This window comes from Mastigoproctus giganteus, chromosome 10 (assembly GCF_048544385.1).
Source record: "Mastigoproctus giganteus isolate SK-2022 chromosome 10, ASM4854438v1, whole genome shotgun sequence".
Classification (NCBI taxonomy): Eukaryota; Metazoa; Arthropoda; class Arachnida; order Uropygi; family Thelyphonidae; genus Mastigoproctus; species Mastigoproctus giganteus.
Genome location: NC_143584.1, coordinates 170,764,360 through 170,777,943, shown reverse-complemented (window position 1 = coordinate 170,777,943; position 13,584 = coordinate 170,764,360). Strand labels below are relative to the sequence as shown.

The 13,584-nt window shown below is 35.2% G+C and overlaps 1 protein-coding gene across 1 annotated transcript in view; it reads left to right on the top strand.

Moving 5' to 3' along the window:
* LOC150079477 (late secretory pathway protein AVL9 homolog) overlaps positions 1 to 13,584 on the top strand; it is a 269,555-nt gene that overhangs the window by 208,303 nt on the left and 47,668 nt on the right. The window contains exons 11-12 of the mRNA XM_090383082.1: positions 4,557 to 4,674; positions 12,236 to 12,289. Of these exons, the coding sequence (XP_090239208.1) occupies positions 4,557 to 4,674; positions 12,236 to 12,289 (172 nt within the window). The remainder of the gene's footprint in view (positions 1 to 4,556; positions 4,675 to 12,235; positions 12,290 to 13,584) is intronic.

The window sequence follows — 13,584 nt, the reverse complement described above, 5'->3', positions numbered from 1 at the left end:
CTCGTGACAGAGAAGAAAAATGCATGGGATGCATATAAATTATCAGGCGACGCAGAAGCCTGTGGCAGATATAAGCTAGTCTGTAATCAGGTCACAAAGGAGGTTCGGCAGGCAAAGGCGGATTACGAGAAATCTTTGGCAAAAGATGCTAAGAAAAACAGCAAGGATTTCTTTACTTATATAAACTCTAAAAGGAAGGGGATGAATATGATTGGTCCACTTGACATCGATGGTTCGACTGTTGATGATCCTGCTCAGATAGCAAACAAACTGAATGAGTATTTTGCATCTACATTCACACGTGTGGAATTATTACAGTTTGAAAATGGAAGAAGGTTATCAAATTGTAGCAGTGTGCTTAATGATTTTGTAATGACTGAGAGCAAAGTGGAGGAGAAATTGTTGAAGTTAAACATAAGAAAGGCACCTGGGGTGGATGGGATCTATCCAGTTATATTAAAGGAGGCGGCAAAGCAACTAAGCAAACCCTTAGCCATAATTATGAGAGCATCCTTGGATTCAGGGGAGGTTCCCACGGACTGGAGATGTGCAAATGTGTCCCCAATTCACAAAGGAGGTTCGAAGGGTGACACGAGTAATTACAGACCAGTTAGTTTAACTTCTGTTCCGGGTAAAATAATGGAGTCACTGATTAAAGATGCATTGCAGGATCATCTAGACAAGACTGCAGCAATAATTCAGACACAGCATGGGTTTGTTAAGGGAAAGTCTTGTCTGACAAATTTGATTGGTTATTATGATGTGGTCACAAAGGAACTGGATGCAAAAAATAATTTTGATATCATATACTTGGATTTCAGGAAAGCTTTTGACACTGTTGCGCATGGAAGACTACTGTACAAATTGGAGCAGAATGGTATTAAGGGTAAGTTGCTACAATGGATAAAAGGATGGTTAAGTGGGAGAAGACAGAGGGTGGTAATCAATGGGTGCTGCTCTTCGTGGACTAATGTTATTAGTGGAGTCCCACAGGGTTCGGTGTTGGGTCCACTGTTCTTTTGTATATTTATCAATGATATTGATGAAGGTGTATCAGGCTTAATGTCGAAGTTTGCAGATGACACGAAGGTTGGCAGGGTTGTTAATGACAGTCATGGCAGTGTGCTACTGCAACAGGATCTAGATAATTTGGGCAGATGGGCTAAGAAGTGGCAACTGAAGTTTAACCTTGACAAATGCAAAGTACTGCATATGGGTAGAAGTAACCCCAGAGAAACGTACCAACTGTGTGGTACTACACTTAAGGTGGTAGAAAATGAAAAAGACCTGGGAATAATTGTGCAGTCAGATATGAAGTTTTCTGAGCAATGCAGACAGGCTGCTAGGGCAGGTCATGGGGTTTTGTCAATGATATATAGGAATTTTGCTAGCAGGGAAAAGGAGGTGATTGTCCCTCTGTATAAGGCAATGGTCAGGCCACGCCTTGAGTACTGCGTACCGGTCTGGAGGCCTCATTTTAGGAAGGATGTAGATTTGCTTGAGCGTGTACAGAGAAGAGCAACACGATTGGTGAGGGGAATGAAGGGATCCTCTTACCAAGAGAGGCTTAAGTTCTGCAAATTGCAGTGGCTGGAGACTAGGCACCTGCGCGGTGATCTGATTGAGGTCTATAAGGCCTTGAATGGGTTGAGCACACTGAATTCTGATGGGATCCTCCCACTTGTTCAGAATACGAACCTACGGGGACATAAGTTCAAATTAAGAAAGGACAGATGTAGAATAGATGTGCGGAAATTTGCCTTTAGCCAGCGGGTGGTTAATTGCTGGAACAAACTTCCATCTGTCGTTGTGGAAGTTGATAGGTTAAATAAATTTAAGGAGGAACTGGACAGGCATTTGGAGGGTATGGTGTGATTTTTTTTTTTTTTTTTTTTTTGGCTGATGCTGCATAAGCTCCTACACTTGCTTTCTTGCATCAAGTGCCACTACTACTACTACTACTACTACATGTTCTACCTCATCAGTATGGATATCGAGTATGTCGTATATGTTACTAATTCCCGATTCATCTTCCCCACTGCTGGAATTATTTCCTTGCTCCTTGTATAATCCTCTATAGTAATCTTCTGTTATTTGAATTATGCCTTCTCTAAGTATGCCATCGCTATTCTTCAGTTTCAGTATCATTTATCTTTCTGTATTGCTGCTCATGGCTGCTGATTTAAGTTTTTTGTTTTCCCTTAATGCTTGTTCTACTTTTCTTGTGTTAAATCTTCTTATGTCCTCTCTGAGTCTCTTTCTATTGGCTTTGCATAACTCAGTATACTCAATTTTCTCCTTGTCAGTGTTTATCTTGCTCTTCATTTGTCGCCTTCGGTTCATCATGACAAGTGTTTCTTGACTAATTTTTTCTTCTTTGGATTTCTTTTTACCTATAGGTTTCTTGGGCTTTATCACTTTCAGAAAGTTGTAATATTCCTAGTCGATATCTTGGTCCTGAGCAGTCTGCAGAAGCTCAAACTTGTTCTTAAGTTCCGGTACATACTGCTTTTTCTCCTCTTCTGTTATCTCAAAGACCTTCGCATTATTGACTTGAGTCGGTTTTTTTCCTTTCTTTTCTTACTTCTATATCAAGTATGCATCTTGCCATTCTGTGATCACTTCCAACATTTACCTTGTTCAGGACTGTAACATCATTCATGATATATCTTCTGTTAGTGAGGATGAAGTAGATTTCATTAGTTGTTAATCCATTTGGGCTCTTCCATGTCCACTTTCTGTTCCAGCTTTTCTTGAAAAAAGTGTTCATTACTGATATTTCTCGAGATTCTACAAATTCCACAAGTCTTTCATTTCTTTCACCAATTCCAAAATTTCCTATAGTTCCCCTTTCTGTGCAGTTTTGTTTCTTTCCAACCTTAGCATTGAAGTCCCCCATAATGATAGTGCAGTGGGTTTTCTGCTCATCTAGAAGACTCAATTTTGGTGTACATTTCTTCGACCTCTTCATCATCATGGCTCGATGTTGGCCCATAAATCATTATAACCTTTAGCATGTACCTCTTAGAAATCCTGATTAGTAGTCTTTACATCCTTGGTGATTTGAAATCCAAAATGTTGTTTTTTATATCTTTATGGACCAGAAAGCCAACTCCACCTTTGCTCCTTTCACTGTTTCCATTGGTGTACAGCAGATTTCCACTTGATAAACTTATAAGTGATTCATTTCTTCTTCTTGTTTCAGCCAAACCGATGATATTCCAATTCACATTTTCTAATTCCATTTCCAGCTCTAATATCCTGTCTTCGCTGATGAGCGACCTTACGTTGTAACAGGCCAAGTTCAGTTTCCATGCAGATATATAAGTGGTAAAATAATTAGTCTTTCAAGAAGACTGAAATTAGTAATGCCCTTGATGACACTGAAGGCACTACGTTATTTGAAGACAGTGATACCAACATTAGTGAGGAAGAGTTTTTGGGATTTGAAGGCGGTGGTTTTTTTAGTTTTCAAAAATGATTGAACTTTCTCTTTGCAGAACATTAATGTTTTTTACCATTCCCTACTGTCTTTTTGTAGATTGTTTATTTTATATTTTATATGAAGCAAAACTACCACTAGAATTTTCAATTCTAGTGGTAATTTTGCTTCATATAAAATATTTTCTAATGTAGCTAAGATTTTTTTATTTCTCTTTTAAATTGCTGTATTGGTAAATGAATAATAATAATTAAATAATGTATTGTTACACAGCATTAGTAATTTTCTTGGTGTTCTGATCACATGTTTAGGATGAGATTTTTTGTACATTAGAATAAATATTAAATGCCTAAATACACTAAAACTTTTTTCCTTAATTTTCCTTTCTAATATGGGGGTACGTCTTATATGCCATCAAATACGGTAATTGTCTGCTCAGATAAACTTCCTAGTCTTATAGTCTGGTTGTGAAATGAAATGGAAAGTTCATGTAAACCTTGAAAGAATATATGAATTGCATTTAATAATTTTTTATGGGTGTTACTTTAAAAAAAAAATCATGCTTCCTAACATGAATTTGCCAATATTGATACTAGTGTAAGTTTAGTGAAGGTCTTTTTTCATATTCTTAGTTTTTAATAATGAAAGTTTAGATTGTATAATGAATTATATGTGAATGTAGTGTAAATTATTGCTGTCCAGATTTTAGCAATACTCGTTTTACCGCTTTTAATCATCTGACTGAGCCGTATACACTCAGTCAGATTTTATCTGACAATGACAATGTGTCTGCTGTTTTTAGATTTGTAAAAGCAATAAACGTTTTTGCTCGTGTATAAAATTTACATTTTATTGTGATTTTTATTGATTTATCTCTTATACATTCTGACATAGTGACCTAACTAATTAGGTCACTGAATGTTTAAAATTTTTTATATAAGACCTGGTCTTGTCGCATTATAGCCTTAGAAGCTAATGCGCCAATAAAATTCAATCAACCAAACCAGTGTAAATTATTGCAGTGTTATAGAAAATAGTAGAAAGTATTAAACTTTTTTGATACATCTTTAAAATAGTTTCAGATTGTAACCCATATAGTGTCCTCTACTTACAGCCAACAGTAAAGAATGTGAATCATTCAATATATATTTTATGAACACCTGGAGGACAACACATAATTGCAAAATGTGGACTAGTGGCAATTATATGGGCATTTTAGAGGTCAACCCTGGGTAAGTTAAGTATATATTTTGAATATTTATTAATTTTTCATGCAGTACAAAAAGCACATATCAGTTTTTTTCTGAACAGCAAGACCTATAGGCTTGCAGTGGTTTTTTTTTTTTTTTTTCCCTCCCGTTTTTTTTTTTTTTTTTTTTTTTTTTTATAAACTATCTTGATTGCCAAGATAGTTTATTTTATTTTTATTTTTTTGTAGAGGATAAGCAATTAGTATGAAAGTTTGCTACAAGAAATTTTAAAAGAGCTTAAGTTCGAAACCTGAACTGTTTACTTTGCATTGCTAGCTATGATTGCGGTGCTTCCATCACCTGGTTATCTTTGTAAAATTTGTGCCTTTAAACACAGGATGGTTATAATTAAAATGGATCACATCAGTTGGCTCTGTATGGAAAGCTGTTAATGGAAGAAAGATGAAATTTCGAATGGACACTTACAATTCGTATGGAAATGAGAAATGCAAAAAAATTTATTCCAAAAGTGCACCAAGAGAAAATTGGTACTATGTGCACCAGAATGCAACATATGTGGACATGTGTTTTTGTAAAGGGCGGCTCCTAGAACGTCAAATCAACTCCGCCTCATATGTGAAGAATAGTACCACTGGAAAAGGGCCAGATATGTGGAAATGTAGGTTTGTGTGTGTGTGTTCTGTTTTGGCCTCTTGGCTACTGGACTTGGTGCATGATGGCCTTAGTCACCCTTGTGCCATAAAAACCAACTGCTTTGTAACTTCTCATTTTGTATCAGACAAAAATAAATAAATGAAATAAAGCATTATAATTTTTATCTTTAGCGGGGAAACAGAATATTCCTGCTATTCCCATGAGGTAACCATCCAAATCCAATATCCCTTTGAATTTAGCCAGGCTTTTGCCACTGCCTTTGCCACTTCAGGGGAAACTTGTTTCAGTATTTGACAACCTGACTGTTAAAATCTCTTATTCCTAGATTTTATATATTGTGCCCCCTGGTTCTTAATCCAACCTATAAGGGAGAACAGACCTTTTCATTTGTTTTACTCAGCCTATTCAGCACTATATGTACTTTAATTACATCTCCTCTTAGATCAGGGGTCGGCAATCTTTTTTGAGTAAAGAGAGACTTTTGATCTTATTAAAAAAGAGAGAGATTCTAAAGAGCCGCACTTCAGCTCAAGCTGGGGGGGAGGAGGGGTGGGTGAGTTTTTTAATAAATGGAATGGAGTGGAAGGTGTTTTATTATATATATATATATATATATATATATATATATATATATATTGAAATATTATTTATTAATACTGAAAAAATGTAAGAAACATCCAATTAGGTACGACTTAATATGACTTTTGCTGCTGAACTTCTTGAGCAAGTCTCTCAACATCAGGCGAGTATGCCATAATTTTCATCTTTAAAGGTGCTGAGAGGCTTGCATTGTTTAGACAGTTTCTTGATTTATTTTTAATATAGTTCATGTTCGAAAATATTTGCCTGCAGATATTCGTCAAACCAAAAACCGAGAGAAGTCCAAATGCAAATATTTTCAAATTTATATACGTGTCTGGTAAGGTACTCCACGCATCGAACACAATTTGGCCTTGCTTTTTCAACTGATTTCTCGCCGTACATTTGTGTAGAATTGTAAGGGCAGCTTTTTGTTTCTCCAAATCCTGAATTTCAGTTTTAAGGCTTTTTAATGCCTTGCACTCCACATGTCCTTGATTTTTAAGTCCTCTAACTTCATTTCAAATTATGCTTCGTGTTGGCTAAAAGTTAGAGCTGCAGTTACATACTCAAAGAGCCGCAGGTTGCCAACCCCTGCCTTAGATGTCTGGAAGCTGCACGTAAGCCATTTTTCAGTAGAATACTGTCTTTACTGTCATTAACAACCCTGCCAACTATGTACATTGATTTGTATTCATCACATTGATTTCTATCCAATGTACATTGATTTGTATTCATCACATTGATTTCTATCCAATGTACATTGATTTGTATTCATCACATTGATTTCTATCCAATGTACATTGATTTGTATTCATCACATTGATTTCTATCCAATGTACATTGATTTGTATTCATCACATTGATTTCTATCCAATGTACATTGATTTGTATTCATCACTAATCTGGTCAGTATTTGAATTCTCTCCAAAATTTGTGGGTTTTTTGGTGCAGTTGCTAAACCTGAATACAATATTCCAAATGTGGCCTAATCATTCTCTTATATAGAGGGATGATTGTGTCCTCACCAGAAGCAAAGGTCCTGTAAATCACAGACAGGATACCATGTGCCTTCCTAGTCGCCTGTTTACACTGCATATATCAGACTGAATTGTAATTGACTGTCTGTTTTTTTAATGACTTTTAGCTTCTTTCATTCCCCCCAACTTAAACATTACTTCAGGATTTCTGTTCCACAATGCATAACCTTACATTTAGAAGCATTTATCTGTATTTGCCATTTCTCAGACCCATATATGCAATTTGTTAACTACCCTTCCACCTCAGAATCATCAGCAAACTTTGACTGCTTCCCTTGAATATCCTTATCATTTAGGAAAATTAAAATAGGAGGGGACAAACTACTGAGTCCTATGGAGCCCACTTGTTACACTCACCCATAATGAAGACTGACCATTTATAATACCCCTGTGGTTCCTATCTTTTAGCCAACCTGCAATCCGGCATAGGATCTTAACAAGAACTCCTACTTGTTTATATAGAAGCCTTCCATGAGGTGTAGTATCAAAAGCTTTGCTAAAGACTAGGTATATAACAACGGTGGGCAAATGCGGCTCTCAGAGCCGCATGCGGCTCTTCGTTGAGTTAGGTGCGGCTCCCATTGAAAATTTAAATCCGTTTTTTTTTTTATTATTTCAGAATTTTTTTCAGTGAATCTTGTTAAATTATAAAAATATAACTAAGTAACTAATATTTTGTTATACGGATTTTATGTTGTGTTTATTTATGTCTAGATATCTTGCTATTATTTATTTTGATTATAAATAAATCCGCGCGCATTTACGCTGCTGGCGCCACCAGTGGACTTGTGCGTAAAAATTACGAGTGTAATTTTTCCGCGCCGTAAATTAATATAATTATTTTGTTTCAATTTCAGACTTTGGAATTAAATTTATTTAAATTGTTTGATAACATGACCTCGGAAAATATCAAAAAACGAAAATACGAACAAGAAAATAGAATATTTCAAGAAGAATGGGTTAAAAATTTTGCTTTTATTGACAATAATGGAAAGTCGTTGTGTCTTATTTGTAAAGTTACAATTGCAAACTACAAAGTAAGCAATTTACGTCGACATTATGAAGTAAGTCATCCCCACTTTTCAACTCAATATCCATTCAATTCAAAATTGCGAACAGAGAAACTTAAGTCCTTGCAATCTGGTCTTCATAAGCAACAAGGACTCTTGTCTTCTTTTAGTCGCGAAGATGACAAAGCAAACGAAGCTAGTTATTTGATAGCTTGGAATATTGCTCGTGCCAAACGTCCATATGGAGAAGGAGAATTTATTAAAAGAAACTTGGAAGAAGTGGTTAAAGTTTTGGATCCAGATAATACAAAACTGCATAAATTGATCGCACAGGTTCCTATGTCACGCCGTACAACTGAGCGTCGTATTGGTGCAATTAGTAAAAATGTTGAAAATAGTTTGATGTGTGATTTGAAAAATTGTACAGCATTTAGTTTAGCTCTCAACGAGTCTACAGACATTCGGGATGTTCCACAGTTGGCTGTTTTTGTCCGCTATGTATCTGCAGACGTAAATGTGAAGGAAGAAATGTTAGACCTAGTAGCTCTTATTGAAACAACTCGCGGTATCGATGTTAGAAATGCGCTTGATAAAGTAATGGACAGGTTTGAATTGCCTCATGATAAACTTGTAAGTGTTGCGACTGACGGAGCGCCTGCAATGGTAGGGAAAAACCAAGGTCTCATTGGTCTTTTAAACAACGATCCTAAAATTCCACGTTTCTTACCTCTTCACTGCATAATTCACCGCGAGCATCTCATAGCGAAGTACTTCAAATACGAAAATGTGTGGAAGATTGTTTTGCAGATTTTGAATTTAATTAGAACAAATGCCAAAACACATCGTCAATTTAAGAACTTTTTAGAAGAGCTGCAAGTGAATGACGAAACAGATGAATTGCCCAGTGATTTATCCCTATGGTGTGTTGTAAGATGGCTGTCAAATTACAATGTTTTGGGCCGTTTTGTAGAACTCCTAAATCCTATCATAACATTTACAAAAGAAAAAGGTAAAAAATACCCAGAATTAGAAAATGAAACTTGGCTTTCTGACTCAATGTTCCCTACAGACATTATAGAACATTTGCAAACACTTAATTTGGCTTTACAAGAAAAGGAAAAAAATATTATTGAATTGTCACAAACTGTATTTAGTTTTGAAGCTAAACTTCGGCTTTTTGTGTACGATCTTAAGAACAAAATATTTAATCATTTTCCACGAGTAAAAGCAAATATAATTAATATCAAAGAAGAAAAGTTAGACGAATACAAAGAAAAATTGGAAGAATTGCAAGCAGATTTCGAACATAGGTTTGAAGATTTGAAAAGTGTGAAATCTACATTTGCATATTTTGTGAACCCATTTATTTGTGATATTATTGAAGATGGATTTCCAATTTCTGAAATAATATTTGTTGAAAAAGCGGCTGCTGGGCAATTGGAGTTATTAGAGATGAAAGAGGATCAGGCATTGCAAATGCAGCACAAATCTACTAATGTAATTGAATTTTGGAAACTCGTGCCAGAATCAAAATATCCACATTTAAAGAAAGCTGCTTGCCGTCTAATTTCAATTTTTGATACAACATATTGCTGAGAATCTTTGTACTCTACAATGAAGTTCGTGAAGTCGAAATATCGTTCACAGTTGACCAATCATCATCTCGCTGAATTGCTGCGAACGGCTGTAACAAATTTTACGCCAAATTTCAAAGATTTGACCAAAGGTCTTCGTTAAATGTTATACTTTTTATTAATGCATTTTTATTATTAAAATTTTGAAATAATTATTTTGTATTTTCTTTTTCTTAATTATATTTTCTTATATATGTATACTTTACATAGCACTTAAGGCTTGTGTAGAATATGTAATCATATTAATTAAATTAAATTAAATTAAATTTGAATTTGTGTATTTAATACTATGTAACTATGGTGTGGCTCTTTATAATATATGAAAAACCGGAATGCGGCTCTCATTGACTTCATGCGTGCCCACCCCTGGTATATAATATCAAAATTTTTACCTGCATTCAACTGTTTAAAGACTACATCATAGTAATTTACCAGATTGGGCAGGATATCCCCTCCCCCTTAATAAACCCACATTGAACTCCATGATGTTTCCTGCCACAGAAGTTAAAGTTGCTGAACTCTAGTTACAACTCCTCTTTAGTACTACCTTTGTGTATTGGAGAGACATTAGCACTTCTCCAGTCTTTTACCCTTTTCATTTTTGTACTGACATTTGAACACTGTCTCTGTTTTTAGCTCTCTTTTGCTTTCTTGTAATCTTTATGCCTGTCTTATCCCATTAGTGGTTTTGTTGTGTATTTTCTTATATAACATATCCCCACTATCATCTTTCCTTTACTTAGAGTCATTTTACTCAACTCCTTCACCATGCAGACTCACTATCCACATTAACTTTACCTGACTCAGTGAATGTTCTTGTGACCTTCAAGCAGTTTCTGATAAGAAGTATCCCCTTATCCCTCTGCTACTCCCTGTCTCTTGTGAATACACAATATTCACCAAAAATGAAATGAAATAATTCATCCTATATCTCTGAGTTGCATCATGTCTCGGTAAGCCCAACTACATTTGCCTCTGTTTTCTTGGTCAGAAGTTTAAATTCATTTAATTTGTTTACAATACTGTTGGCATTATTGTATAGACAAATTAAGACAAATGAAAGAATATTATTTCCTAAATAATATTCTTTCATTGGTCAAGAATTTCTTGAGTACGTTGTCATGAGCAACAGTGAACACAAGCATGAAATGGAGACATCCTAGTATCAAAAAAAGTTGAGGATCGTGAAGTACACTGGAAAAGTGATGGCTGTAGTATGACCATGTAGGTGTTTTGCTGTAGGCTTTATGAAAGCAGGCACAGCAGTCAGTAAATATATTGGATGACTGTTTTCTACACACAGCTTTAAGAGAGCAGGCATCCAATAAATATAGAAAAGTTCTGCTACTGTATGTTATCAACCCATAAGTTCCAGCCAATGGCTGGAAAGTTAAAAACCCTCATTATAAGACATTCAAATTGCTGATTCATTCTGTCTGTGTGTATAGTTGTTCGTTATACTTGCCACAGTCATTTGTACTTCTTTTCAATTTGCTTTATGGTCTTTATTGTGACTGCTATATGCCCAAAAAAACTTCTTGAACTAGCATGCAACTTCTTCAGCATTTTCATATTTTGCATGCCGCTTTGCAATTTGAGTCCTCTCCTTTGTTTGTAAGGCTTGTGGTACTTTCCGTGTTTAAAATATTCTGAAACAATAAAAGGAAAAAAATTATAAAATATTTTTCAAATAAATTATACATATTTACATCAGCAATTATTCAAATTAATTTCCTTGCTTATGAACCCTCCTGTATTTCTGCTTATTGTCTGTACAAATATAGTTTTAAAAAATTGTGTGCGCGCGTGCACACACACACATACACACACACTTTCAAATTATTTCCAAATTTATTTCAAATTTGACATGCTTCACAGCACTCAATTTGAAACTAGTATCTTACTTCCCACAGTATAGCAACCATCTGGAGACAATGTCAGGTTTCGAATTCCCATATTTACTACATGAAAACAATAACACATCTTTCAAAAACAAATGTTTATTGAACTAGTAGGAGAATAAAAACAATGTGAAGAACATGAAACTGTAATAAAACTTATAATTCAAAACTTTGTGGCAGGTAACCTGACAGGTTCATGCACTCGTGTGTGCTTAAACCATAAAAAATCATTTCAGCAGTGATTGTATTAAAAGTTTCTGTGTTTAGGAACATAGAAAAAAATTTCAGATTTAAATCACTAATGAAAGGTTAATGCAGGATTATTATATGTGAAGGTCATCTGTCAGGTGACCTGCCACCACCCCCAGGTTAAAAGTAGTCAGCTTTCTAGACAATAATAAATCTTATTAACTTTAAACTAGTACTGCAATAGTTTAAAGTTTATTTAGAATCTACTGAATATACTCTGTCCTTCAAATAATAGGTTTTATACTATTTGACACAAAAATGTTAAACTTGCTTGCAACTATTTAGAGCATAGTTGACATTTTTTACTTTGGGGGGGGGAGGAGATACTTTTCATTTGGATTAACAGTTACACCTGTCATAAGGAGGCTAAAACCTTGCATGTATCTTGTCACTGCAATTGTACTGTTGATCCCTGACAGATAGTATAAAGTGCTTTACAACATTATAACATTAATACAGCTTTTAAAGAATAATTATATTGGCATGCCAATCAGTAATGCATTTTTAACTTTTAGGCATCCCTTTCATGGTCAACTAAGTATGGCTGATATGAAATTGAGGCTATCTCAGTAAGTATATATTCCTTTAATAGATTATTTTATTTCCTTCTGAGCTACCTTATGTATGCTATACTTTTTTCCCTTGTGCTGAACTCGTTTTTAAGTAGGCACATAATCATGTCACTCCATAATGTCTTTGTTAATATGTAGCATATTTTCCATATGTTAAATGGCCACCAATTTTTTCTATGCATTCAGAAATTCAGTTATAAATGAGTTAAAAAACATATCTGAATGGAATTCAGAATGAATGAATATTTCTTTTCCTAAATACAGAAATAATACTGTATATAGTTGCATCAGAAATGAATTATTTATTAACTATCAAAGTTTGAAATAGTCTTTACAGCTCTGCAAAGACTGAATTGTGAAAATGATAGGAGAGGAACAATATGGGATTCTACAATGGGTGCAAAGTGAGGGATGTGTCAAGAAAAGGTGATTGAGATACTGAAGGATATGGAAATTGGCAACTTTTAACCTACCACCATGTTAAAAGTAGTCAGCTTTCTATACACTCTTCAATCATTGCAAATAATGAATTGGTAGCTGAACGGTGCAAACTGATAGAAGATTGACTATCAATTTGCACAGAATTATACTCTTCAACACAGTTCCTCTATCAAGAAGCTTGATAGTGAAACTGTATTGTATTGTAGTCAGAGAGTTATGTTGAGAACATATAAATGAATGATAATCTCCAGATATGAGGACACACCAAATCCATGAAATTTTCTGGAAAAATTACCCATTTCCTAACACTGCAGTCAACCATTTCTTCACCTTTTTTACTCCTTGTAGAAGTGCATCTTCTCTTTACAAAAGAGAAACATTAGCATTATGCTAATGCATTAGTTGAGGCATATGATGCAAGAAAGCAAGCTTATACAGTATCGGTGGAGGGGGTGGGAACCATTCCCATTTCACCCATCCGGTCACTCCGAATTCTACAACTGTCTTTCCTCAATTTGAACCTATGCCTACTCAGGTTCTTAATCTGAGCAAGCGGAAGTATCCCGTCAGCATTGAGCCTGCTCAGATCATTCAAGGCCTTATACACCTCGATCGGATCACCTCGCAGGTGCTTAGTCTTCAGACACTGTAATTTGCAAAACTTAAATCTTTCTTCATAAGCGCACCCCTTTGTTCCTCTCACCAACCATGTTGCCCTTCTTTGTACTCCTAGCAACTCCACATCCTTCCTAAAATGAAGCCTCCAGACCTATATACAGTACTCAAGGTGTGACCTGACCATTGCCATGTACAAAGGGATAATCACCTACATGTCTCTGCTGGCAAAGTTC